The following is a 27487-nucleotide window of genomic DNA, read 5'->3' as shown; positions in this document are numbered from 1 at the left end:
CTCCTACCGGGGCTCCATTTTGGGTTGAGGTTCTGGATACTCTTCTGGGTGCTCCTACCGGGGCTCCGTTTCGGGTCGGGTGTCCGGGTGCACTTCTGGATACTTGGGGCTGACGCCGGGGTGCCCGCAGGCGGTGGCGTCGGGGCGGCGGCGCGAGGCCGAGCGGGAGGCGCTGGTGGCCCGGCAGCGGGCCGAGGTGGCCCAGCTGCGCGAGCGCCTGGCCCTGCTCGGCCGCCAGCTGGCCCAGCTGCAGGAGGAGCTGGCGGCCGCCCACCGCGACCTGGCCAAGGCCCAGGAGGGTGGCGCCAAGCTCCAGCGAGACCTCAAGGAGGTGGGTGACACCCCCCCCGCCCAGCACCCATGGGTGAAACTCCCACCCCCAGGACCTGCTCTATGGGGGTACCCACTGGGAACGCTCCCCCACGCCCATAGGTGCACCCATCTGGGACCCCCTCCCATAGATGCACCCATCTGAGATCCTCCCCACCATGAGTGCACCCTCTTGGGAACCCCCCACCATGAGTACACCTTCTTGGGAACCCCCCCACCCATAGGTGCACCCATCTGGGACCCCCTCCCATAGGTGCACCCATCTGAGATCCTCCCCACACCCATGGGGGCACCTGCATGGGAACCCCTCCCACACCCATAGATGCACCCATCTGGGTCCCCCATCCCTGCACCCCTGTGGTATCCCCATTGTCCCTGCAGTCCCTGTCCCCGTGGTGTCCCACCATCCCCATGGTCCCCATCCCCATGGTGGCCTCACTGTCCCCGTCACCCTAGTGTCCATCCCCCTGGTGGCCCCATGGTCCCCACCCTGGGGTGGCCCTGCTTTCCCCATCCTCATGGTGCCCCCATGATGGCCTGCGGTCCCCATCCCCGTGGTGGCCCCATGGTCCCTGCCCCCATGGTGACCCTAGTGCCCCCACGTTCCCCGTGCTGGCTGTGCCATCCTTGTCCCTGTGGTGGCCCCATAGTTCCCAACCCTGTGGTGGCCTCATGGTCCCCATCCCCATGGTGGCCCTCCCATCCTCATCGCCCCTGCCATCCCCATGGTGTCCATCCCCGTGGTGGCCCCACCATCACTGCGATGGCCCAGGGGTGGCCCAACGATGGCCATCCCTGGGCCCACGGGTGCCGGTGGGGCGGCAGGCGCTGGCGCAGCGGGAGGACATGGAGGAACGCATCACCACGCTGGAGAAGCGCTACCTGAGCGCCCAGCGTGAGGCCACCTCGCTGCACGATGCCAACGACCGCCTGGAGAACGAGCTGGCCAGCAAGGACTCACTCTACCGCCAGGTGGGACCCTCTGGACCCCCTGGGAGCCCCTGGGACATCCTGGACCCCATGGGACATCCTGGAATGCCCTGGGACCCATGGGACTGCCTAGACCCCATGGGAGCCTCCAGGACCCCCCTGGGACCTGCTAGGACACCCTTGACCCCATGGGAACCTCTAGGAACCCCCAGCAGCCATGGGACCCCCTGTGATACCTTGGATCCCATGGGACCCCTCCGGGATGTTCCAGCACCCATAGGACTTTCTGAGACACCCTGGACCTCCTTGGACACCCTGGACCCCATGGGAGCCCCCATGGGGCTGCCTGGCACCCTAAGGTGCCTTAGGGACACCCTAAGACACCCTGGACCATGTGGGAACCCCGGGGATGCTCCAGCACCCATAGGACCTCCTGAGATCCTGGAGGGGCTCTGCAAAGTGAGGTGGCGCCCTGTGCCCGTGCCTCACAGTGATGTCCCCATGCTCTGGGGTGGCGTCCCCATCCCCGTGCCCCAGGGTGACGTCCCCATGCCCCATGTTGATGTCCCCATGCCCTACGGTGGTGTCCCCATGCCCCATGATGATGTCCCTGTGCCCGTGGTGACACCCCATGCCCCATGATGATGTCCCATGGCTGTCGTGACATCCCTATGCCCCATGATGATGTCCCCATGCCCCATGGTGGTGTCCCCGTGCCCCACAATGATGTCCCCGTGCCCCACAATGATGTCCCCGTGCCCCATGTCGGTGTCCTCATGCCCCGTGTTGGTGTCCCCGCCCCCGCGGTGATGTCCCCCTGCCGGCACAGAGCGAGGAGAAGGGCCGCCAGCTGCAGGAGTGGCTGGAGGACGCCAAGGCCAAGCTCCAGCAGACGCTGCAGAAAGCCGAGACCCTCCCCGAGATCGAGGCCCAGCTGGCCCAGAGGGTGGCCGCCCTCACCAAGGTGGCCGGGGGCTAGCGGGGGGGTCATGGGGGGCTACTGGGGGGTCATGGGGGGCTACTGACGGGGCTGCCACCCTCCCCAAGGTGGCCGAGGGGCTGTGGTGGCCTCCAGGGAGGCTATGGGGGGCTACCAAGGGGCTATGGGGGGGGGGCTACTGACCTCCCCAAGGTGGCCAGGGGGCTACCAGGGAGGCTATGGGGGCTACCAGGGGATTATGGGGGGCTCTGGGGGGTCCACGCTCATCAAGGTATCTCCGTCCATCCCGTGTCTGCCTCCTGCCCCGTGTCCTCGTCTCACCCCATGTCCCCATCTGTCCCCGCGTCCCCATCTGTCCCCGTGTCCCCATTGCTCCCCATGTCCCCGTTCATCCCTGCATCCCCGTGGGTCCCCATGTCCCTGTCGGTCCCTGTGTCCCCATCCATCCCCATGTCCCCCCATGGGTCCCCGTGTCTCTATCCCTCCCTGGGGGTCCCCATGTCCCTCTGTGTCCTCCTCCATCCCTGTTGTCCCCGTGGCCTGGTCCATCGCCGGTGTCCCCCTCCACCCCCGTGTTCCCCGTGTCTCCATGTGTCCCCGCACCCCGGTCCGTCCCCGGGTCCCCCCGGGTCCCCACGTCCCCAGGCGGAGGAGCGCCACGGCAACTTCGAGGAGCGCCTGCGGCAGCTCGAGGCCCAGCTCCAGGAGAAGAACCAGGAGCTGCAGCGGGTGCGACCCCCTTGGGAGCTGTGGGGGGACCTGGGGGGGCTCATGAGGGGGTCTGAGGGGTCCTGGGGGGCTCCAGAGGGGATCCTGGGGGAGTCCTGGGGGGACCTGGGGTGGTCTAGAGGGGGTCCTGGGGGGCTCAGGAAGGGGTCTAGGGGGTCCTGGGGGGCTCCAGAGGGGATCTGGGGTGGTCTAGGGGGTCCTGGGGGAGTCCTGGGGGGTCTGAAGTGGTCTAGGGGGTCCGGGGGGGGTCCTGGGGGACTCATGAGGGGTCTAGAGGGTTCTGGGGGGGCTCCAGAGGGGACCTAGGGTGGTCTAGGGGCTCCTGGGTGGTCCTGGGTGGGGTCATGAGGGGATCTGGGGGGCTCCTGGGGTGGTCCAAGGAGGATCTAGGGTGGTCTAGGGGGTCCTGGGGGGGCTCATGAGGGGGTCTGAGAGCTCCTGTGGGGGATCTGAGGTCATCTAGATGGTCCTGAGGGGTCTGGGGGGGGGCTCATGAAGGATCTGGGTGGTGCTGGGATGGTCCAGGGGGGACCTAGGGTAGTCTAGGAGGTCCTGGGGGGACCTAGAGTGGTCCAGGGGGGTCTGGGGAGTTCTTGGGGGGGTTCTGGGGTGGTTTCGGGGTCCCGGGTGAGGTCCAGGCGGGGGGCCCACGCCCTGACGTCCCCCCCCCAGGCCCGGCAGCGGGAGAAGATGAACGACGAGCACAACAAGCGGCTCTCGGAGACCGTCGACCGGCTCCTCTCCGAGTCCAACGAGAGGCTCCAGCTGCACCTCAAGGAGCGCATGGGCGCCCTCGAGGAGAAGGTGGGGGTCCGGGGGAGTCCGGGGGGGTCCTGATATGCTCCTGGGGGGTCCTGGGGGAGGTCTTGGAGGCGTCCTAGGGATGCTCCCGGGGGTTCTGGGGAGACTGAGAGGTCTTGGGGGTGCTTCTGGGGGGGTCCTGGGGGGCTGGGGGGTCATGACATGCTCCTGGGGGGGTTCTGGGGGGGTCCTGGGGGGTCCTGACATGCTCCTGGGGGGGTCCTGGGGGGGCTGGGGGTCTTGGAGGGGTCCTAGGGATGCTCCTGGGGGCCTGGGGGAGACTGAGAGGTCTTGGGGATGCTCCTGGGGGGGTCTTGGGGGGCTGGGGGATCCTGACATGCTCCTGGAGGGGTTCTGGGGGGGTCCTGGGAGGTCCTGACATGCTCCTAGGGGGGCATGGGGGGGTCTTGGAGGGGTCCTAGGGATGCTCCTGGGGGTCCTGGGGGAGACTGAGAGGTCTTGGGGATGCTCCTGGGGGGGTCTTGGGGGGCTAGGGGGTCCTAGGGGTGCTCCTAGGAGGGTTCTAGAGGGTCCTAGGGGGGCTGTGGGGGTCTTGGAGGCATCCTAGGGATGCTCCTGGGGGTCCTGGGGGGGAGCTGAGAGGTTTTGGGGATGCTTCTGGGGGGGTTCTGGGGGTCTGGGGGGTCTTGACATGCTCCTGGGGGGGTTCTGGGGGCTCCTGGGGGGGCTGTGGGGGTCTTGGAGGGGTCCTAGGGATGCTCCAGGGTGGGCTGGGGGGTCTTGGGAGTGCTCCTAGGGGGTCCTGGGGGGGCTAGGGGCACCCTCGAGGGGAAGGTGGGGGCCTGGGGGGTCCTGGGGGGGGGTCCCTGGCCCCCCCTGACCTGCCCCCCCAACCCCCCCCCCCCAGAACTCGCTGAGCGAGGAAATCGCCAACATGAAGAAGCTGCAGGATGAGCTGCTGCTCAACAAGGTACCGGGGGGGGCCAAGGGGGGGTCCTGGGGGGGCTGAGACCCCCCTCACCCCCCCGCCACGGCCCCCCCCCCCCCAGGAGCAGCTCCTGGCCGAGATGGAGCGGATGCAGCTGGAGATCGACCAGCTCCGGGGGCGTCCCGTGTCCTCCTACTCCAGGTAGGGGGGGTCCGGGACCCCCCCCAACCCTCCCCATGGCCTTGGGACCCCCCCGGATTCTCCCCGATCCCAGAGATCCCCTCATAGCCCCAGGTGCCCCTCTGGGACCCCCCCAAAGTCTTGGGAGCCCCCCCCAACATCTTTGGGAGCCCCCCCCCCACAGCCACAGGACCCCCCCCCCATGGCCCCAGAGACCCCCCCAGGATCCCTCTCCCAGCCTTGGGACCCCCCAATAGCCTCAGGCTCCCCCTGAGAGCCCTGAGACCCCCCCCAACATCCCCCCTCATTGCCCCAGGACCCCCCAAGACCCCCCAACATCCCCCCATTACTCTAGAGCCCCCCAACACCCCCCAGCACCCCATTTCCCTAAGACCCCTCAAGACCCCCCAAGACCTCCTCCATTGCCCTAGGACCCCCCAACACCCCCCCAGCACCCCCCCTTTCCCCAGGACCCCTCAAGACCCCCCAACATCCCCCCCATTGCTCTAGGCCCCCCCAACACCCCCTAACACCCCCTCCATTGCCCTAGAGCCCCCCCAGCAGCACCGCAGCCCCCCCCACCCCCCAGCACCCCCCATTTCCCTAAGCCCCCCCTAAGACACCCCCCACATCCCCCCCATTGCCCTAGAACCCCCCCCAACACCCCCCCGGCCCCCCCCGACCCCCCCCAGCCGTTGCCCCAGACCCCCCCCAGACCCCCTCGTGACGCCGTGTGCGGGGGGCCGGGGGGGTCCCCTGCCCCCCTGCGCCCCCCCCGGCCCCCAGGTCCCTGCCGGGCAGCGCCCTGGAGCTGCGGTACCCCCAGGCGCCGGCCGGGGGGGCCCCCCTGGAGCCCTACGGCCCCGGCGCCCCCCCCCGGCGCCCCCGCAAGGGCCGCTGGGCCCCCCCCAAGGACGAGACCGCCAAGGTGGGGGCGTTGGGGGGCTGCTGGGGGGGGCCGGGGGGTGTTGGGGGGCTCATGGAAGGGTCTAGGGGGGCTGCTGGGGGGACCTAGGGGGCTGGGGGGGGTAGGGGCGGCTCCTGGGGGGCTGCTAGAGGGGTCTAGGGGGCTGCTAGGGGAGGCTGGAGGGTGTTGGGGGACTTCTGGAGGGGTCTGGGGGCTACTGGGGGGTCTGGAAGGTGTTGAGAGGCTGCTGGAGGGGTCTGAGGGGCTCCTGGGGGGGTCTGGGGGGTGTTGGGGGGCTGCTGGAGGGGTCTGAGGGGCTGTTGGGGGGATCTGAGGGGTCTTGAGGGGCTGCTGGGGGAGCCGGGAGTGTTGGGAGGGGTCTGAGAGGTCTTGAGGAGCTCCTGAGGGATGTTGGGGGGCTCCTAGAGAGGTCTGGGGAGTTCTGGGGGGGAGCTGAGGGGTATTGGGGGGCTCTGAGGGGTCTTGGGGGGTCTCCTAGGCTGGTCTGAGGGTCCTGGGGGGAGCTGAGGGGTATTGGGGGCCCCTGAGGGGTCTTGGGGGGCTTCTGGAGGGTCTAGGGGAGTTTTGGGGTGGTGTTGGGGGGCTCTGAGGGGTCTTAGAGGGGTCTGGGAGGGTTTTGGGTGGTCGAGGGGGTTTATGGGGGTTTAGGGGGTGTTGAGGGGTTGCTAGTGGGGTTGGGGGGCTCGGGGAAGCATGGGGGGGGCCGTGCTCTGACTGTGACCCTGTCCTTATCCTTGTGTCTGTCCCTTCCGCATCCCCATCCCCTTCCCCATCCCATCTCCATCCCCATCTCCATCTCCATCCCATCTCCATCTCCATCTCCATCTCCATCCCATCCCCATCCCCATCCCCATCCCCATCTCCATCCCCTTCCCCATCCCCATCCCCATCCCCATCCCCATCCCCATCTCCATCTCCATCCCATCTCCATCCCCTTCCCCATCCCCATCTCCATCCCCATCCCCATCTCCATCCCATCCCCATCCCCATCCCCATCTCCATTCCTGTCTCCATCCCCTTCCCCATCCCCATCCCCTTCCCCATCCCATCTCCATCCCCATCTCCATCTCCATCCCATCTCCATCCCCACCTCCATCCCCATCCCCTTCCCCATCCCATCTCCATCCCCATCTCCATCTCCATCCCATCTCCATCTCCATCTCCATCCCATCCCCATCCCCATCCCCATCTCCATTCCTGTCTCCATCCCCACCTCCATCCCCATCCCCTTCCCCATCCCATCCCCATCCCCATCCCCATCTCCATTCCTGTCTCCATCCCCACCTCCACCTCCATCCCCATCCCCATCCCCATCCCCATCTCCATCTCCATTCCTGTCTCCATCCCCACCTCCATCCCCATCTCCACCTCCATCCCCATCCCCATCTCCATCCCCATCCCATCCCCATCCCCATCTCCATCTCCATTCCTGTCTCCATCCCCACCTCCATCCCCATCTCCACCTCCATCCCCACCCCCATCTCCATCCCCATCTCCATCCCCATCCCCATCTCCATCCCCATCTCCATCTCCATCCCATCCCCATCCCCATCTCCATCCCCATCCCCGTCTCCATCCCATCCCCATCTCCACCTCCATCTCCATCCCCATCTCCATCCCCATCCCCATCTCCATCCCATCCCCATCTCCACCTCCATCCCCATCCCCATCTCCATCCCCATCCCCATCTCCATCCCATCCCCATCTCCACCTCCATCCCCATCCCCATCTCCATCCCCATCCCCATCTCCATCCCCATCTCCATCCCCATCTCCATCCCATCCCCATCTCCACCTCCATCCCCATCCCCATCTCCATCCCCTTCCCCATCTCCATCCCATCCCCATCTCCACCTCCATCCCCATCCCCATCTCCATCCCCATCCCCATCTCCATCCCATCCCCATCTCCACCTCCATCCCCATCCCCATCTCCATCCCCATCCCCATCTCCATCCCCATCTCCATCCCCATCTCCATCCCATCCCCATCTCCACCTCCATCTCCATCCCCATCTCCATCCCCATCCCCATCTCCATCCCATCCCCATCTCCACCTCCATCCCCATCCCCATCTCCATCCCCATCCCCATCTCCATCCCATCCCCATCTCCACCTCCATCCCCATCCCCATCTCCATCCCCATCCCCATCTCCATCCCCATCTCCATCCCCATCTCCATCCCATCCCCATCTCCACCTCCATCCCCATCCCCATCCCCATCCCCATCCCCATCCCATCTCCATCCCCATCTCCATCTCCATCCCATCCCCATCTCCACCTCCATCCCCATCCCCATCTCCATCCCCATCCCCATCTCCATCCCCATCTCCATCCCCATCCCCATCTCCATCCCATCCCCATCTCCACCTCCATCCCCATCCCCATCTCCATCCCCATCCCCATCTCCATCCCCATCTCCATCCCCATCCCCATCTCCATCCCATCCCCATCTCCACCTCCATCCCCATCCCCATCTCCATCTCCATCCCATACCCATGCCCATCCACCATGTTGGTCCCCGTCCCCACCCTGGTCCCCGGTGGCGGTGCAGGAGTGGGATCGGGCCGGGGGCTCGGAGGGGGGGCCGGAGGCGTCGGACGAGGAGGAGCCGCTCTCGCCGGGGGGGCACACGGACGTGCAGACCCTCGCCTTCATGCTGCAGGAGCAGCTCGAGGCCATCAACAAGGAGATCAAGTGAGGGGACGCCCCCCACCCCGGGACCCCCCACCCAGGGCACCCAGGGGACACCTTGAGGACACCCCACCCCTCCAGGGAGTCTGGGGGTCTCTGGGAGGGGTCTGGGGGTCTCTGGGAAGGAGGTCTATGGGGGCTTTATGGGGATCTGGGGGTCTCTGGAGGTCCATGCAGGAGGGCTTGGGGGATTCTGGGGGTCTTCAGAGGGCTTGGCGGGGTCTATGGGGTCTCTTGGGGTCCCTGGGGGGGCTCTGGGGGTCTCCAGAGGTCTCTGGGGGCTCTGGGTGGGCTCTGGAGGCCTCCAGAGAGCTCTGGGGGGGTCTCTGGGGTCTCTAGGGGGCCTGGGGGGGTCAATGGGAGCTCTGGAGCATCTATGGGGAGGTCTATGGGGGGCTCTGGGGCATCTATGGAGGGGTCAGTGGAGTCTCTGGGGGCTCTGAGGGGGCTCTAGGTGGGCTCTGGGGGGGTTATAGGGGCTCTGGGGGCTTCTGGGGGTCTCCAGGGATCTCTGGGGGCTCTTGGGGGGGGTCTCAGGGGGTCTCCGGGGGATCTCTGGGGTCTTCAGGGGGACTAGGGGTTCTCTGGGGGGGTCTCTAGGGTCTCTAGGGGGCATCTCAGGGGCCTCTGGGGGGTCTTTGGAGGGGTCTGGGGGGTCTCTGGGATCCCTGGGGGGGTCAATGGGGCCTCTGGGGGGGTCTCTGGGAGGGTCTAAGGGGTCTGAGGGGTCCCTAGGGGGGTCAATGGGGTCTCAGGGTGGTCTGAGGGGTCTCTGAGGGGGTCAGTGGGGCCTCTAGGAGGGTCTTTGGGGGGTCTGAGGGGTCTTTGGGGGGTCTGAGGGGTCTCTAGGGGGGGCTCTGGGGGCTCTGGGGGGTTAATGGGGTCTCTTGAGGGGTCTGGGGTCTCTGGAGGGTCTCTGGGGAGGTCTGAGGGGTCTCTGGGGGGTCTGGGGTCTCTGGGGGGGTCTGGGGGGGTCTCTGGAGGGTCTCTGAGGGGTCTGGGGAGTCTCTGGAGGGTCTCTGGGGAGCTCTGAGGGGGTCTCTGGGGGGGGGTCTGAGGTCTCGGGGGGTCTGAGGGGTCTCTGGGGGGTCTGGGGTTTCCGGGGGGGGGTCTGGGGGGTCTCTGGAGGGTTTCTGGGGGGTCTCTGGGGGGTTTCTGGGGGGGTCTGAGGGGTCTCTGGGGGGGTCTTTGGGGGGTCTCAGGAGGGTCTCAGGAGGGTCTGAGGGATTTCGGGGGGGTCTGGGGTCTCTGGGGAGGTCTGAGGGGTCTCTGGGGGGTCTCTGGGATCTCTTGGTGGGTCTGGGGTCTCTGGGGGGGTCTCTGGGGGGGGGTCTCAGCCCTCCCCCCCCCCGGCCGCAGGCTCATCCAGGAGGAGAAGGAGTGCACGGAGCTGCGGGCCGAGGAGCTGGAGAGCCGGGTGGGGGGCGCGGGGCTGGAGACCCCCGCCGGGCGCCCGCCGCCCGCCTCGCGCCCCCCCTCGCCCCCCAGCAGCGGCCGCTCCACCCCCCGCCTGGCGCCCCCCAGCCCCGCTCGCGACCCCGACCGCCCCGTGAGTGCGTCCCCCCCCCCTCCAACCACCACAACCCGAAACACTTGGGGGGGAGACCCCTCCCCAAAATGCGATGGGGAGGGGGTGCGAATGCAATGGGGAGGGGGTGCAAAGGTCCCCGAAATGCAATGGGGGGGTGCAAGGGACCCTTCCCCAAAATGCAATGGGGAGGGGGTGCAAAGGTCCCCAAAATGCAATGGGGGGGGTAAAGGTCCCCAAAATGCAATGGGGGGGGAAGAGACCCCTCCCTAAAATGCAATGGGGAGGGGGTGCAAATGGGACCCCAAAATGCAATGGGGACAGGGGGTGCAAGGGACCCCCCCCAAAATGCAATGGGGAGGGGGGGTGCAGATGGGACCCCCCCAAAATGCAATGGGGGGGGCAAAGGTCCCAAAAGTGCAATGGGGAGGGGGTTGCAAGGGACCACCCCCCCAAAATGCAATGGGGGGGTGCAAGGGACCCCTCCCCAAAATGCAATGGGGAGGGGGTGCAAAGGTCCCCAAAATGGAAAGGGGGGGCAAGGGACCCCAAAATGCAATGGGGAGGGGGGGTGCAAGGGACCCCCCCCCAAAAGGCAATGGGGGGGTGCAGATGGGACCCCAAAAAACAATGGGGGGGGTGCAAGGGACCCAAATGCAATGGGGGGGGTTGCAAAGCACCCCCCCCCAAAATGCAATGAGGGGGTCTCGGAGCACCCCCGAGACCACCCTGGTTGGGGGGGGTCCCCGCTCACCCCCTTGCCCCCCCCCCCAGAACCCCCTGCCCAAGGAGGAGGCGCGGGGGCCGGAGGAGAGGGGCGCCGGCGAGCCCCCCCCCGCCGCCGCCCCGGCCCCCCGCGGCCCCCGGCCCGAGCGCGCCGCCCCCCCGCTGCCGCTGCCCCCCGGCCCCCCCGACGAGAGCCGCGAGCCGCGAGCGGGGTGAGCACCCGGGGGGGGGGCACCTGGGGGGGGCACTGGGGGGGGCTGGGGGGCACATGGGGGGGGTCTAGGGGGCACCTGGGGGACACTGGGGGGTCTAGGGGGGGACCCTGGGGCTAGAGGGGGCACTGGGGGGGGTCTGGGGGCACCTGGGGGGACATAGGGACACTTGTGGGGGGGTTGGAGGGGTCCCTGGGGGGGGCTTTGGGGGCACCCTGGGGGGTCATAGCAGGATATTGGGGGGTCCCTGGGGGGAATTGGGGGTCCCAGGGGGGTATTGGGGGGCTCTGGGTGGTCTGGGGGGGTCCTGGGGGGTATTGGGGGTCCCGGGGGGGTGTTGGGGGTCCTAGAGGGGATGTTGGGGGGCTCTGGGTGGTCTGGGGGGGTCCTGGGGGGGTATTGGGTGTCCCAGGGGGGGTGTTGGGGGGTCCCGGGGGGTGTTGGGGGTCCTAGAGGGGATGTTGGGGGACTCTGGGTGGTCTGGGGGGGTCCTGGGGGGGTATTGGGGGTCCCGGGGGGGTGTTGGGGGTCCTAGAGGGGATGTTGGGGGGCTCTGGGTGGTCTGGGGGGTGTCCTGGGGGGGTATTGGGGGTCCCGGGGGGTGTTGGGGGTCCCAGGGGGGGTGTTGGGGGTCCTAGAGGGGATGTTGGGGGACTCTGGGTGGTCTGGGGGGGGTCCTGGGGGGATATTGGGGTCCCGGGGGGGTATTGGGGGTCCCAGGGGGGGTGTTGGGGGTCCTAGAGGGGATGTTGGGGGGCTCAGGGTGGTCTGGGGGGGGCCCTGGGGGGGTATTGGGGGTCCCGGGGGGGTGTTGGGGGTCCTAGAGGGGATGTTGGGGGACTCTGGGTGGTCTGGGGGGGGTCCTGGGGGGATATTGGGGGTCCCAGGGGTGGGACATGGGGGGGGGACTCAGGGCAGCCCCCCCCGGGGCCGGGGGTCTCACGGGCGCCCCAGGCTGGGCCCCGAGGGTCCCGGCGGCCCCCCGGACCCCCTGCTCAAGGTGCCCAAGAAGAAAAGCATCAAGTCGTCCATCGGGCGCCTCTTCGGCAAGAAGGAGAAGGGGCGCCTGGGCCCCCCCCCGCGCGACGCCCCCTCCCTCGGTGCGCCCCCCCCCCCCCGCCCGGCACCGGCACCTGGGGCCCAGGCGTCCGGGGACACCACACACACGGGGGCCCAGGCGTCCGGGGACATCCCACATCCGGGGGCTCAGGCGTCCGGGGACACCCTGCACCCAGGGGCCCAGGCGTCCGGGGACACCACACACACGGGGGCCCAGGCGTCCGGGGACACCTTGCACCCAAGGGCCCAGGCGTCCGGGGACACCCTGCACCCAGGGGCCCAGGCGTCCGGGGACACCACACACACGGGGGCCCAGGCGTCCGGGGACACCCTGCACCCAGGGGCCCAGGCGTCCAGGGACACCACACACACGGGGGCCCAGGCGTCCGGGGACATCCCACATCCGGGGGCCCAGGCATCCGGGGACACCCTGCACCCAGGGGCCCAGGCGTCCGGGGACACCACACACACGGGGGCCCAGGCGTCCGGGGACACCTTGCACCCAAGGGCCCAGGCGTCCGGGGACACCCTGCACCCAGGGGCCCAGGCGTCTGGGGACACCACACACACGGGGGCCCAGGCGTCCGGGGACATCCCACATCCGGGGGCCCAGGTGTCCGGGGACACCCTGCACTCGAGGGCCCAGGTGTCCGGGGACACCCTGCACCCAAGGGCCCAGGCGTCCGGGGACACCACACACACGGGGGCCCAGGCGTCCGGGGACATCCCACATCCGGGGGCCCAGGCGTCCGGGGACACCCTGCACTCAAGGGCCCAGGCGTCCGGGGACACCCTGCACCCAAGGGCCCAGGTGTCCGGGGACACCTTGCACCCAGGGGCCCAGGCGTCCGGGGACACCACACACACGGGGGCCCAGGCGTCCGGGGACATCCCACATCCGGGGGCCCAGGCGTCCGGGGACACCTTGCACCCAGGGGCCCAGGCGTCCGGGGACACCACACACACGGGGGCCCAGGCGTCCGGGGACATCCCACATCCGGGGGCCCAGGCGTCCGGGGACACCCTGCACCCAGGGGCCCAGGCGTCCGGGGACACCCTGCACTCGAGGGCCCAGGTGTCCGGGGACACCCTGCACCCAGGGGCCCAAGCGTCCGGGGACATCCCACATCCGGGGACCCAGGCGTCCGGGGACACCCTGCACCCAGGGGCCCAGGCGTCCATGGACATCCCACATCCGGGGGCCCAGGCGTCTGGGGACCCCCTGCACCCCGAGGGCCCAGGCATCTGGGGACACCCAACACTCGGGGACCCCCTGCATCTGGGGACCCCCTGCACTCGGGGACCCAGGCGTCCGGGGACACCCAACACCTGGGGACCCAGGCATCCGGGGACACCCAACACCCAGGGGCCCAGGCGTCCGGGACACCCTACACCTGGGGACCCAGGCATCCGGGGACCCCCCCCCCACCATGGGCCCAGGCGTCCGGGGACACCCTCCATGGGCCCAGGCATCCGGGTGCCCCCCACCATGGGCCCAGGCGTCCGGGTGCCCCCCACCATGGGCCCAGGCATCCGGTTCCTCCCCTCCCGTGGACCCAGGCGTCCGGGTCCCACCTCGCAGGGGCCCAGGCGTCCGGGGGCCGGGGTGGCCGGGGTGGGTCTGACGGGTGCCCCCCCCCAGCCGGGACCCCCTCGGACGAGCTGGGCCCCCCGGACGCCCTGGGGCTGGCGAAGCTGGCGGGGGCCGTCGACAAGGATCGGCGGAGCAAGAAGAAGTGAGGGGGGGCTATAGGCGGGCTATAGGGGATCTGGGGGGACTATAGGGGGTCTGGGGGGCTCGGGGGGATCTAGGGGGCTATAGGGGCTCTAGGAGCTCTGGAGGGGGTCTGGGGGGATCTGGGGGGTCTGGGGGTTATAGGGGCTCTGGGGGGCTATAGCGGGTCTGGGGGAGCTATAGGGGCTCTAGGGGGATCTGGGGGGATCTAGGGGGCTATAGGGGCTCTAGGGAGCTATAGGGGCTCTGGAGGGGCTCTGGGGGGCTATAGGGGGTATAGGGGGGCTATAGGGGCTCTGGGGAGCTATAGGGGGTCTGGAGGGGATCTGGGGGGATCTGGGGGGCTATAGGGGGTATGGGGGGCTATAGGGGGTCTGGGGGGCTATAGGGGGTCTGGAGGGGATCTGGGTCTATAGGGACTCTGGGGGGGCTATAGGGGCTCTGGAGGGGCTCTGGGGGGATCTGGGGGGCTATAGGGGGTATAGGGGGGCTATAGGGGATCTGGGAGTTCTGGGGGCCATAGGGGATCTAGGGGGGCTATAGGGGGTCTGGGGTTATAGGGGGGTTGGGGTTATAGGGGGTCTGGGTGCTATAGGGAGTTTGGGGGGTTATAGGGGGTCTGGGGGCTATAGGCAAATGCGACCCCGGCCGCAGGCACGAGCTGCTGGAGGAGGCCTGTCGCCAGGGGCTGCCCTTCGCCGCCTGGGACGGCCCCACCGTCGTGTCCTGGCTCGAGGTGGGTGCGCCGGCGGGGCCCAGGCATCCGGGGGGGCCCAGGCGTCCGGGAGGGGCCCAGGCGTCCGGGTTGGGACCCAGGCATCCGGGTCGGGACCCAGGCGTCCGGGAGGGGCCCAGGTGTTGGGGAGGGACCCAGGCGTCCGGGGGACCCAGGCGTCCAGGAGGGACCCAGGCATCCGGGGGGATCCAGGTGTCCAGGAGGGGCCCAGGCATCCGGGGGGACCCAGGCGTCCGGGTCGGGGCCCAGGCGTCCGGGAGGGGCCCAGGCATCTGGGTTGGGGCCCAGGTGTCCGGGTCGGGGCCCAGGCATCCGGGTTGGGGCCCAGGCATCCGGGTCGGGACCCAGGCGTCCGGGAGGGGCCCAGGCGTCCGGGTCGGGACCCAGGCGTCCGGGAGGGACCCAGGTGTCCAGGTCAGGGCCCAGGCGTCCAGGAGGGGCCCAGGCATCCGGGAGGGGCCCAGGCATCCGGGTTGGGACCCAGGCGTCCGGGAGGGACCCAGGCGTCCAGGTTAGGGCCCAGGCGTCCAGGAGGGGCCCAGGTATCCAGGAGGGGCCCAGGTGTCCGGGAGGGGCCCAGGCATCCGGGTTGGGACCCAGGCGTCCGGGAGGGGCCCAGGCGTCCGGGTTGGGACCCAGGCGTCCGGGTCGGGGCCCAGGCGTCCGGGAGGGACCCAGGCGTCCAGGAGGGGCCCAGGCGTCCGGGTTGGGACCCAGGTCTCCAGGTCAGGGCCCAGGTGTCCAGGAGGGGCCCAGGCATCCGGGTTGGGGCCCAGGTGTCTGGGAGGGGCCCAGGCGTCCAGGTCAGGACCCAGGCGTCCGGGAGGGACCCAGGCGTCCAGGAGGGGCCCAGGCGTCCGGGCCGGCCCCAGGCGTCCGGGAGGGACCCAGGCGTCCGGGAGGGACCCAGGTGTCCAGGAGGGGCCCAGGCATCCGGGTTGGGGCCCAGGCGTCCGGGAGGGACCCAGGTGTCCAGGAGGGGCCCAGGCGTCCGGGCCGGCCCCAGGCGTCCGGGTTGGGACCCAGGCGTCCGGGAGGGACCCAGGCGTCCAGGTCAGGACCCAGGCGTCCGGGAGGGACCCAGGCGTCCGGGCCGGCCCCAGGCGTCCGGGAGGGGCCCAGGCGTCCAGGTCAGGACCCAGGCGTCCGGGAGGGACCCAGGCGTCCGGGCCGGCCCCAGGTGTCCGGGAGGGACCCAGGCGTCCGGGAGGGACCCAGGCGTCCAGGAGGGGCCCAGGCGTCCGGGCCGGCCCCAGGCGTCCCCCGTGCGTGTCCCCCCCCAGCTGTGGGTGGGCATGCCGGCGTGGTACGTGGCGGCGTGCCGGGCCAACGTGAAGAGCGGCGCCGTCATGGCCAACCTGTCGGACACGGAGATCCAGCGCGAGATCGGCATCAGCAACCCCCTGCACCGCCTCAAGCTGCGCTTGGCCATCCAGGAGATGGTGTCGCTCACCAGCCCCTCGGCCCCCGCCTCGGCCCGCACGGTGCGGGGGGGGCCCAGGTGTCCGGGAGGGGCCCAGGTGTCCGGGGGATCCAGGCATCTGGGGGGCCCAGGCGTCCGGGAGGGGCCCAGGTGTCTGGGGGACCAAGGCATCTGGGGGGCCCAGGTGTCCGGGAGGGGCCCAGGTGTCCAGGGGATCCAGGCATCTGGGGGGGTCCCAGGTGTCTGGGAGGGGCCCAGGCGTCCGGGAGGGGCCCAGGTGTCCGGGGGATCCAGGCATCTGGGGGGCCCAGGTGTCTGGGGAGGGGCCCAGGTGTCCGGGGGACCAAGGCATCTGGGGGGCCCAGGTGTCTGGGGAGGGACCCAGGCGTCCAGGTGATCGCAATCATCCAGAAGGGGCCCAGGCATCCGGGAGGGGCCCAGGTGTCCGGGAGGGGCCCAGGCGTCCGGGAGGGGCCCAGGTGTCCGGGGGATCCAGGCATCTGGGGGGCCCAGGTGTCCAGGAGGGGCCCAGGCGTCTGGGAGGGGCTCAGGTGTCCGGGGGATCCAGGCGTCTGGGGGGCCCAGGTGTCCGGGTGATCGCAATCATCCAGAAGGGGCCCAGGAGTCCGGGAGGGGCCCAGGTGTCTGGGGAGGGGCCCAGGTGTCTGGGAGGGGCCCAGGCATCTGGGAGGGACCCAGGCATCCAGGAGGGGTCCAGGCGTCCGGGAGGGTCTCCCAACCCCCCCCCAAACCTCACCCCTCCCCCCCCCAGGCCTCAGCCAACGTCTGGATGACGCACGAGGAGATGGAGTCGCTGGCGGCCGCCACCAAGCCGGTGAGCTCGTGCGACGCACGAGGGCCGGGGGGGGGGCGGGGGGGCGGGCGGGGGGGGGCGCTGATGGCTTCTTCCTCCTCCGTCTTCCTCCTCGCTGCCAGGAGACCAAGGAGATCAGCTGGGAGCAGGTAGGGGGGGAGCGGGGTGGGGGGGGCGTGCGAGGGGCTTCGCACGAGGGCGGGGACTTGCACAGGGATGGAGCCTTGCACGGGGACAGGGCCTTGCACGGGGACAGGGACTTGCACGAGGACAGGGCCTTGCACGAGGATGGGAACTTGCACGAGGACAGGGCCTTGCACAAAGATGGGGCCTTGCACCAGGACAGGGCCTTGCACGGGGACAGGGACTTGCACGAGGACAGAGCCTTGCACGAGGACAGAGACTTGCACTAGGATGGGAACTTGCACAAGGACAGGGCCTTGCACAGGGACAGGGACTTGCACCAGGACGGGGTCTTGCACAGGGACAGGGACTTGCACGAGGACAGTGACTTGCACTAGGATGAGGTCTTGCATGAAGACAGAGACTTGCACGAGGACAGGGCCTTGCACGAGGACAGGGCCTTACATGGGGACAGGGTCTTGCACGAGGACAGGGACTTGCTTGGGGACGGGGCCTTGCACGAGGATGGGGACTTGCATGAGGACGGGGCCTTGCACGGGGACAAGGACTTGCATGAGGGCAGCGACTTGCACCAGGACAGTGACTTGCACTAGGATGAGGTCTTGCACGAGGACAGAGACTTGCACTAGGATGGGAACTTGCACAAGGGCAGGGCCTTGCATGGCGACAGGGACTTGCACGGGGACAGGGGCTTGCACGAGGTCAAGACTTGCACCAGGACGGGGCCTTGCATGAGGACAGAGCCTTGCACGAGGGCAGGGACTAGCACGAGGACAGCGACTTGCACTAGGATGAGGTCTTGCACCAGGACAGAGACTTGCACGAGGACAGGGCCTTGCACGAGGACGGGGCCTTGCACGAGGACGGGGCACCAGGGGCTCAGCAGCATGCCGTCGGCGGTGGGTCGGGGTGGTCCCCCTCTTGCGCCGGTCCCCCCCCCCCGCCTTCGCACGAGGGCGGCGTGCGAGGGCGGCGTGCGCAGATCCTGGCCTGCGGCGACATGAACCACGAGTGGGTGGGCAACGAGTGGCTGCCCAGCCTGGGGCTGCCGCAGTACCGCAGCCTCTTCATGGAGTCCCTGGTGGACGCCCGCATGCTCGACCACCTCAGCAAGAAGGAGCTCCGCGGCCAGCTCAAGATGGTCGACAGCTTCCACCGGTGAGCGGGCACCCAGCCGGCACCCCGGGGACACCCGTGGCAGCACCCCGTCCCGGGGACGCCTTCCAGGAACCCATGCCCCAGCCCTCGGGGAGATCTTGGGGGTGGTGGGACGCCCGTAGGACGTCCTGGGAGACCCCTGGGATCTCCTGGGGGACCCCTGAAAGGCCCATGGGACACCCAACCCCAGGGGCATCCATGGGACATCCATAGGACATCTGTAGGACCTCCTGGGACACCCCTTGGGGAGCTCTTGGGTGTGGTGGGATGCCCGTAGGACGTCCTGGGGGACACCTGGGACCTCTTGGGAGACCTCTGGGACACCCAACCCCAGGGACATCCATGGGACATCCCTAGGACCTCCAGGAACACCCCTCGGGGAGCTCTTGGGTGTGGTGGGACACCCGTAGGACATCCTGGGAGACCTCTGGGACATCCTGGGAGACCCCTGGGACACCCAAGCCCAGGGACACCCATGGGACATCCCTAGGACCTCAGGGACACCCATGGGACCTCCAGGGACACCCCTCGGAGACCTCTTGGGCGTGGTGGGACACCCGTAGGATGTCCTGGGAGACCCTGGGACACACTGGGAGACCCCTGAGCCACCGAGAGCCCCCCCCCAGCCTTGCTGTGGGGTCACCGGGGAGGCCCCTAGGCCCCTCCCCAGCCCCTCGGGGACCCCCCCGGGCCCCCCGCAGCTGACCCCCCCCCAGGGTGAGCCTCCACTACGGCATCCTCTGCCTCAAGCGCCTCAACTACGACCGCAAGGAGCTGGAGCGGCGCCGGGAGCAGAGCCAGGAGCAGAGCACCGGTGGGGGGGGCCTGGCGGGGGTCCTGGGGCGTCTATGGGGGGGTTCTGGGGGGGCCATGGGGGGGCTACAGGGGTCCTGGAGCAGTGCCGGGAGCAGAGCCAGGAGCACAGTGCCGGTGGGGGGTCCTGGGGGGGGCTCTTAGGGGTCCATGGGGGGGTCCTGGGGGGGCCATGGGGGTCCAGGGGGGGTTCTGGAGGGGCAATGGGGGGCTATGGGGGGTCTTGGGGGGATCTGGAGGGGCAATGGGGGGCTATGGGGGGTCTTGGGGGGACCTAGGGGGTTCTAGAGGGGCTATGGAGGGTCTATGGGGGTCCAGGGGGGGCTATGGGAGGGCCATGGGGGTCCTGGAGGGTCTGGGGGGCTATGGTAATCCAGGGGGGGGTTCCTGGGGGGGGGTCCTGGAGAGGCCATGAGGAGGCTATGGGGGTCCTGGAGGTGGTCATGGGGGGCTTTTAGGGGGTCTGGAGGGTCCAGGGGGGGTCTAGGGGGCTGTAGGGGCTATGTGGGTCCTGGGGGGGAGCTTAGAGGGGGCTTGGGGATGTCATGGAGGGGTTGGGGGTCTAGGGGGGTCTTGGCGGGGGCTATGGAGGGTCTTGAAGGTCCTGGGGAGGCTATAGGGGGTCCTGGGGGGGTCTTGGAGGTCCTGGGGGGCTGGGGGTGGTCTGGGGGGGCTATGGGGGTCTAGGGGTGGTCTAGGGGGGCCTGGGGGGGCTATGGGGGTCGGGGGGGGCTATGGGAGGTCCTGGGGTGGGAGGGTGCTGGGAGCAGAGCCAGGGTGTGGGTGCTGCTCTGGGTGCTGGGGGTGGGGGTCAGGGGAGAAGCGGGTGCTGCCGTGGGGCTGGGTGCTGCCGTGGGGCGGTGGCGCCCTCCCCAAAAGTGGTGGTCAGGTGGGTGCAAGGTGGGTGCAACATGGGTGCAAGGTGGGGTGCGAGGCTGGGTGCAACGTGGGTGCAAGGTGGGGTGCAACATGGGTGCAAGGTGGGGTGCGAGGCTGGGTGCAATGTGGATGCAAGGAGGGGGGCAACATGGGTGCAAGGTGGGGTGCGAGGCTGGGTGCAACGTGGGTGCAACATGGGTGCAAGGCAGATGCAAGGTGGGGTGCGAGGCTGGGTGCAATGTGGATGCAAGGAGGGGGGCAACATGGGTGCAAGGTGGGGTGCGAGGCTGGGTGCAACGTGGGTGCAACATGGGTGCAAGGCAGATGCAAGGTGGGGTGCGAGGCTGGGTGCAACGTGGGTGCAAGGTGGGGTGCAAGGTGGGGTGCAACATGGGTGCAAGGTGGGATGCAAGGTGGGTGCAAGGTGGGTGCAATGTGGGTGCAAGGTGGGTGCAAGGTGGGGTGCAAGGTGCCAGGGGGGGTGGGGGGGTGCGGCGGGGCAGTGACACCCTACTCCCCCCACCCCCAGACGTGGTGGTGTGGTCCAACGAGCGGGTGACGGCGTGGGTGCAGAGCGTGGGCCTCAAGGAGTTCGCCCGCAACCTGGGCGAGAGCGGGGTGCACGGGGCCCTGCTGGCCCTCGACGACACCTTCGACTGGGCCGACCTGGCCCTGCTGCTCCAGATCCCCACCCAGAACACCCAGGTGGGGCTGCGCTGGGCGGGGGCTGGCCGCCCACAGCGGTGGGGGGGGGTGCGGTGGGTGTGGGTTGGATGCTATGGGTGTGGGATGGGGTCTTGGAGGTCTGAGATGGGTGCTATAGGTGTGGGGTGGGATCTTGGAGATCTGAGATGGGTGCTATGGGTGTGGGTTGGATGCTATGGGTGTGGGATGGGGTCTTGGAGGTGTGGGTTGGGTGCTATGGGTGTGGGTTGTGTGCTATGGGTGTGGGATGGGGTCTTGGAGGGGTGGGTTGGGTGCTATGGGTGTGGGATGGGGTCTTGGAGGGGTGGGTTGGGTGCTATGGGTGTGGGTTGTGTGCTATGGGTGTGGGATGGGGTCTTGGAGGTGTGGGTTGGGTGCTATGGGTGTGGGTTGTGTGCTATGGGTGTGGGATGGGGTCTTGGAGGTGTGGGTTGGGTGCTATGGGTGTGGGTTGTGTGCTATGGGTGTGGGATGGGGTCTTGGAGGTGTGGGTTGGGTGCTATGGGTGTGGGTTGGGTGCTATGGGTGTGGGATGGGGTCTTGGAGGTGTGGGTTGGGTGCTATGGGTGTGGGTTGGGTGCTATGGGTGTGGGATGGGGTCTTGGAGGTCTGAGATGGGTGCTATAGGTGTGGGGTGGGATCTTGGAGATCTGAGATGGGTGCTATGGGTGTGGGTTGGATGCTATGGGTGTGGGATGGGGTCTTGGAGGTGTGGGTTGGGTGCTATGGGTGTGGGTTGTGTGCTATGGGTGTGGGATGGGGTCTTGGAGGTGTGGGTTGGGTGCTATGGGTGTGGGTTGTGTGCTATGGGTGTGGGATGGGGTCTTGGAGGTGTGGGTTGGGTGTTATGGGTGTGGGATGGGGTCTTGGAGGTCTGCATTGGGTGCTGTGGGCATGGGATGGGGTCTTGGAGGTGTGGGCTGGGTGCTATGGGTGTGGGACGGGGTCTTGGAGTTTTGAGATGGGTGCTATGGGTGTGGGTTGGGTGCTATGGGTGTGGGATGGGGTCTTGGAGGTCTGAGATGGGTGCTATGGGTGTGGGTTGGGTGCTATAGGTGTGGGATGGGGTCTTGGAGGTGTGGGTTGGGTGCTATGGGTGTGGGTTGTGTGCTATGTGTGTGGGATGGGGTCTTGGAGGTGTGGGTTGTGTGCTATGGGTGTGGGATGGGGTCTTGGAGGTGTGGGTTGGGTGCTATGGGTGTGGGTTGTGTGCTATGGGTGTGGGACGGGGTCTTGGAGGTGTGGGTTGGGTGCTATGGGTGTGGGTTGTGTGCTATGGGTGTGGGATGGGGTCTTGGAGGTGTGGGTTGGGTGCTATGGGTGTGGGTTGGGTGTTATGGGTGTGGGATGGGGTCTTGGAGGTGTGGGTTGGGTGCTATGGGTGTGGGTTGGGTGCTATGGGTGTGGGATGGGGTCTTGGAGGGGTGGGTTGGGTGCTATGGGTGTGGGTTGGGTGTTATGGGTGTGGGATGGGGTCTTGGAGGTCTGGGTTGGGTGCTATGGGTGTGGGTTGGATGCTATGGGTGTGGGTTGGATGCTATGGGTGTGGGATGGGGTCTTGGAGGTTTGAGATGGGTGCTATGGGTGTGGGTTGGGTGTTATGGGTGTGGGATGGGGTCTTGGAGGGGTGGGTTGTGTGCTATGGGTGTGGGTTGGATGCTATGGGTGTGGGTTGGATGCTATGGGTGTGGGATGGGGTCTTGGAGGTTTGAGATGGGTGCTATGGGTGTGGGTTGGGTGTTATGGGTGTGGGATGGGGTCTTGGAGGTGTGGGATGGGTGCTATGGGTGTGGGTTGTGTGCTATGGGTGTGGGATGGGGTCTTGGAGGGGTGGGTTGGGTGCTATGGGTGTGGGTTGGGTGCTATGGGTGTGGGATGGGGTCTTGGAGGGGTGGGTTGGGTGCTATGGGTGTGGGTTGGGTGTTATGGGTGTGGGATGGGGTCTTGGAGGGGTGGGTTGGGTGCTATGGGTGTGGGTTGGATGCTATGGGTGTGGGTTGGGTGCTATGGGTGTGGGATGGGGTCTTGGAGGTTTGAGATGGGTGCTATGGGTGTGGGTTGGGTGTTATGGGTGTGGGATGGGGTCTTGGAGGTGTGGGTTGGGTGCTATGGGTGTGGGATGGGGTCTTGGAGGGGTGGGTTGGGTGCTATGGGTGTGGGATGGGGTCTTGGAGGGGTGGGTTGGGTGCTATGGGTGTGGGTTGTGTGCTATGGGTGTGGGATGGGGTCTTGGAGGTGTGGGTTGGGTGCTATGGGTGTGGGTTGTGTGCTATGGGTGTGGGATGGGGTCTTGGAGGTGTGGGTTGGGTGCTATGGGTGTGGGTTGGGTGTTATGGGTGTGGGATGGGGTCTTGGAGGGGTGGGTTGGGTGCTATGGGTGTGGGTTGGATGCTATGGGTGTGGGTTGGATGCTATGGGTGTGGGATGGGGTCTTGGAGGTCTGAGATGGGTGCTATGGGTGTGGGTTGGGTGTTATGGGTGTGGGATGGGGTCTTGGAGGTGTGGGTTGGGTGCTATGGGTGTGGGTTGTGTGCTATGGGTGTGGGATGGGGTCTTGGAGGTGTGGGTTGGGTGCTATGGGTGTGGGTTGTGTGCTATGGGTGTGGGATGGGGTCTTGGAGGTGTGGGTTGGGTGCTATGGGTGTGGGTTGGGTGTTATGGGTGTGGGATGGGGTCTTGGAGGGGTGGGTTGGGTGCTATGGGTGTGGGTTGGGTGCTATGTGGTCCAGGCAGGTGCTGTGGGGCCGGGTGGGTGCTGTGGGGTTCAGGCTGGTGCTGTGGGGCCGGGTGGGTGCTGTGGGGTTCAGGCAGGTGCTATGGGTCCGGGTGGGTGCTGGGGGGCCGGGCGGGTGACCCCCGTGTCCCCCGGCCCCCCAGGCCCGGCAGCTCCTGGAGAAGGAGTTCAGCGCCCTCATCAGCGTGGGCACCGACCGGCGCCTCGACGAGGTGGGGCTGGGGCCTGCCCCACGGCACCCGGGGACCCCCGCCCCACGGCACCCTGGGGACCCCCGCCCCACGGCCCCTGCCCCACGGCACCCGGGGACCCCCGCCCCACGGCACCCTGGGGACCCCCGCCCCACGGCCCCTGCCCCACGGCACCCGGGGACCCCCGCTCCACGGCACCCTGGGGACCCCCCCCCACGGCCCCTGCCCCACGGCACCCGGGGACCCCTGCCCCACGGCACCCTGGGGACCCCTGCCCCACGGCCCCTGCCCCACGGCACCCGGGGACCCCCGCCCCATGGCACCCTGGGGACCCCCGCCCCACGGCCCCTGCCCCACGGCACCGGGGACCCCCGCCCCACGGCACCCTGGGGACCCCTGCCCCACGGCCCCTGCCCCACGGCACCCGGGGACCCCCGCCCCACGGCACCCTGGGGACCCCCGCCCCACGGCCCCTGCCCCACGGCACTCTGGGGATCCCCGCCCCACGGCCCCTGCCCCACGGCACCGGGGACCCCCGCCCCACGGCACCCTGGGGACCCCCGCCCCACAGCCCCCGCCCCATGGCACCCTGGGGACCCCCGCCCCACGGCACCTGGGGACCCCCTGCCCCACGGCACCCACACCACGGCACCCCGGGGACCCCCACCCCACGGCCCCCGCCACATGGCACCCCGGGGACCCCTGCCCCACGGCACCCCGGGCACCCCCTGCCCCACGGCACCTGGGGACCCCCACCCCAAGGCACCCGGGGACCCCTGCCCCACAGCCCCTGCCCCACGGCACCCTGGGGACCCCCTGCCCCCCACAGTCCCCCCAGGACGTCACCAAAGACCCCCCCCAGGACCCCCCCATGCCCTGGGTCCTGCCACAAGCGGGTGGCTGAGTGGATGCTGGGGGTGGGTGGGGGGTCTGGGGGGGGGTCTCGGGGGGGTGACCCCCCCAGGACGTCACCAAAGACCCCCCCCATCCCCTAGGACCCCCCCAGGACCCCCCCATGCCCTGGGTCCTGCCGTGAGCAGGTGGCTGGGCGGATGCTGGGGGTGGGTGGGGGGTTTGGGGGGGGGTCTCAAGGGGGGGTGACCCCCCCGCGCCCCCCCCCAGGACGTCACCAAAGACCCCCCCCATCCCCTAGGACCCCCCCAGGACCCCCCCATGCCCTGGGTCCTGCCACGAGCGGGTGGGTGGGCGGATGCCGGGGGTGGGTGGGGGGTCTCGGGGGGGGTCTCGGGGGGGTGACCCCCCCGCACCCCCCCCAGGACGTCACCAAAGACCCCCCCCATCCCCTAGGACCCCCCCAGGACCCCCCCATGCCCTGGGTCCTGCCGCGAGCGGGTGGCTGGGCGGATGCCGGGGGTGGGTAGGGGGTCGGGGGGGGGGTCTCAAGGGGGGGGTGACCCCCCCGCGCCCCCCCCAGGACGTCACCAAAGACCCCCCCATCCCCTAGGACCCCCCCAGGACCCCCCCATGCCCTGGGTCCTGGCGCGAGCGGGTGGCTGGGCGGATGCCGGGGGTGGGTGGGGGGTCTCGGGGGGGGTCTCAAGGGGGGGGTGACCCCCCCGCGCCCCCCCCCAGGACGTCACCAAAGACCCCCCCCATCCCCTAGGACCCCCCCCAGGACCCCCCCATGCCCTGGGTCCTGCCACGAGCGGGTGGGTGGGCGGATGCCGGGGGTGGGTGGGGGGTCTCGAGGGGGTCTCAAGGGGGGGTGACCCCCCCGCACCCCCCCCAGGACGTCACCAAAGACCCCCCCCATCCCCTAGGACCCCCCCAGGACCCCCCCATGCCCTGGGTCCTGCCGCGAGCGGGTGGCTGGGCGGATGCCGGGGGTGGGTAGGGGGTCGGGGGGGGGGTCTCAAGGGGGGGGTGACCCCCCCGCGCCCCCCCCAGGACGTCACCAAAGACCCCCCCATCCCCTAGGACCCCCCCAGGACCCCCCCATGCCCTGGGTCCTGGCGCGAGCGGGTGGGTGGGCGGATGCCGGGGGTGGGTGGGGGGTCTCGGGGGGGGTCTCAAGGGGGGGGTGACCCCCCCGCGCCCCCCCCCAGGACGTCACCAAAGACCCCCCCCATCCCCTAGGACCCCCCCCAGGACCCCCCCATGCCCTGGGTCCTGCCACGAGCGGGTGGGTGGGCGGATGCCGGGGGTGGGTGGGGGGTCTCGAGGGGGTCTCAAGGGGGGGTGACCCCCCCGCGCCCCCCCCAGGACGTCACCAAAGACCCCCCCCATCCCCTAGGACCCCCCCAGGACCCCCCCATGCCCTGGGTCCTGCCGCGAGCGGGTGGCTGGGCGGATGCCGGGGGTGGGTAGGGGGTGTCGGGGGGGGGTCTCAAGGGGGGGGTGACCCCCCCGCGCCCCCCCCCAGGACGGCTCCAAGGCCTTCAGCCGCTCGCCCTCGTGGCGCCGCCTCTTCCGCGAGAAGGAGCTGCGGGGGGGGGGCCCCGAGGCCGGCGAGGCGCTGCCCCCCCCCTGCCGCGCCGCCCCCCGCCGCCCCCCGCCCGCCGCCCCCCGCCCCGCCGCCGCCGACGGTGAGCTGGGCGGGGGGGGGGAGGCCCAGATCTTCCCCCCCCCTTCCACGGGGAGGAGGGGGGGATGGGGGGGTGGGAGACCCCCCCCCAGGGGGGAAAGACCCCCCCCCTCATGGGGGGATTGGGGGGGGTATGGGGGGTAGGAGACCCCCCCTCGGGGGGGATTGGGGGGTTTGGGGGGGTGAGACCCCTCCCCATGGGGGGATTAGGGGGGTATGGGGGGGTTGGAGACCCCCCCCGGGGGGGCACTGGGGGGGGAAAGACCCCCCGCCCAGGGGGGATTTGGGGGGGTATGGGAGGGTGAGACCCCTCCCCATGGGGGGATTGGAGGGCAGAGAGACCCCCCCCATGGGGTTTGGGGGGGTATGGGGGGTGAGACCCCTCCCCATGGGGGGATTGGAGGGCAGAGAGACCCCCCCATGGGGTTTGGGGGGGTATGGGGGGTGAGACCCCTCCCCATGGGGGGATTGGAGGGCAGAGAGACCCCCCCATGGGGTTTGGGGGGTATAGGGGGGGTGACACCCCCTCCCCATGGGGGGTTTGGGGGGAAAGACCCCCCCCTAGGGGGGATAGGGGGGGTATGGGGGGTGAGACCCCTCCCCATGGGGGGATTGGGGGGAAAGACCCCCCCCAGGGGGGATTGGGGGGGTATGGGGGGGTGAGACCCCTCCCCATGGGGGCGACTGAGGGGGAAAGATCCCCCCCAGGGGGGATTAGGGGGGTATGGGGGGTGTGAGACCCCTCCCATGGGGGGTATGGGGGGGTGAGAGACCCCCCCATGGGGGATTGGAGGGGTATGGGGGGGTGAGACCCCTCCCCATGGGGGGATTGGGGGGGAAGACCCCCCCAGGGGGGGATCGGGGGGGGGTCCTAGACCCTCCATGGGGCAATTGGGGGGGTGGGCAATGACCCCCCCCTTGGGGCAGTTGGGGGGCGCGCTGAGCCCCCTGGGGGTATTTGGGGGGGGATCTGCCCCCTATTTATCCCCTCAGGGGTATTTGGGGGGGTCTGACCCCTTGCCCCCCCCCCAGGGACCTCGCTGCCCCCCCAGCGCGGAGAGGGGGTCTCGGTGCGGACGTACTCGTGCTAGCGGTGAGGGGGGGGCAGCCGCTTTTGGGGCCAATCGGGGCGGTTTTGGTTAAAGGGGGGGCACCTGGGGGGGAAAGGGTTGGGGGGGGGCTCCTGGGCTGTGTTTTGGGGCAATTTGGGGGTATTTTGGCTCATGAGGGGCATTTGGGGGGGGAGGGTTTGGGGGGGGGCTCCTGGGCTGTGTTTTGGGGCAATTTGGGGGGATTTTGGCTCATGGGGGGCATTTGGGCGGGAGAGTTTGGGGGGGGGGCTCCTGGGCTGTGTTTTGGGGTAATTTGGGGGGATTTTGCCTTACGGGGGGGCACTTGGGGGGGACAGGGTTGAGGGGGGGGCTCCTGGGCTGCGTTTTGGGGCAATTTGGGGGGATTTTGGCTTATAGGGGGGCACTTGGGGGGGAGGAATTTGGGGGGGGTCCCCCTATTTGCCCTCCCTTTCTCATTGCCCCCCCCCACAGGTCCCCTGAAGCCAGAGCGACGTCGGGGGGGAGGTCCTAGCCCCCCCCCAAAAACAGCCAGGAGCCCCCCCCACCCCAAAACACCTCCTCCTCCTCATATATGGGTGCGGGGGGGTATTTATT

General features: G+C 69.4%; 1 protein-coding gene across 1 annotated transcript; it reads left to right on the top strand.

The window, feature by feature from the left end:
- Positions 1-91: 91 nt before the first annotated feature.
- PPFIA3 (PTPRF interacting protein alpha 3) lies at positions 92-26833 on the top strand (the record flags this gene model as incomplete). The annotated part of the gene is made up of 23 exons (XM_068929304.1): positions 92-331; positions 1156-1302; positions 2090-2224; positions 2846-2929; positions 3602-3733; positions 4599-4661; positions 4741-4820; positions 5586-5727; positions 8279-8421; positions 9778-9967; positions 10721-10884; positions 11839-11984; positions 13586-13679; positions 14333-14414; positions 15698-15898; positions 16610-16672; positions 16774-16800; positions 17778-17953; positions 18670-18767; positions 20175-20350; positions 23228-23296; positions 25659-25821; positions 26814-26833. Coding segments are annotated over 23 exons (2835 nt in total), but the record flags the coding sequence as incomplete, so codon positions are not given.
- Between the last annotated feature and the right edge of the window lie 654 nt (positions 26834-27487).

This window comes from Struthio camelus, unplaced genomic scaffold (genome assembly GCF_040807025.1).
Source record: "Struthio camelus isolate bStrCam1 unplaced genomic scaffold, bStrCam1.hap1 HAP1_SCAFFOLD_123, whole genome shotgun sequence".
Lineage (NCBI taxonomy): Eukaryota > Metazoa > Chordata > Aves > Struthioniformes > Struthionidae > Struthio > Struthio camelus.
The sequence above is the reverse complement of the archived record's forward strand: the minus strand, read 5'-3'. Positions and strand labels throughout refer to the sequence as shown.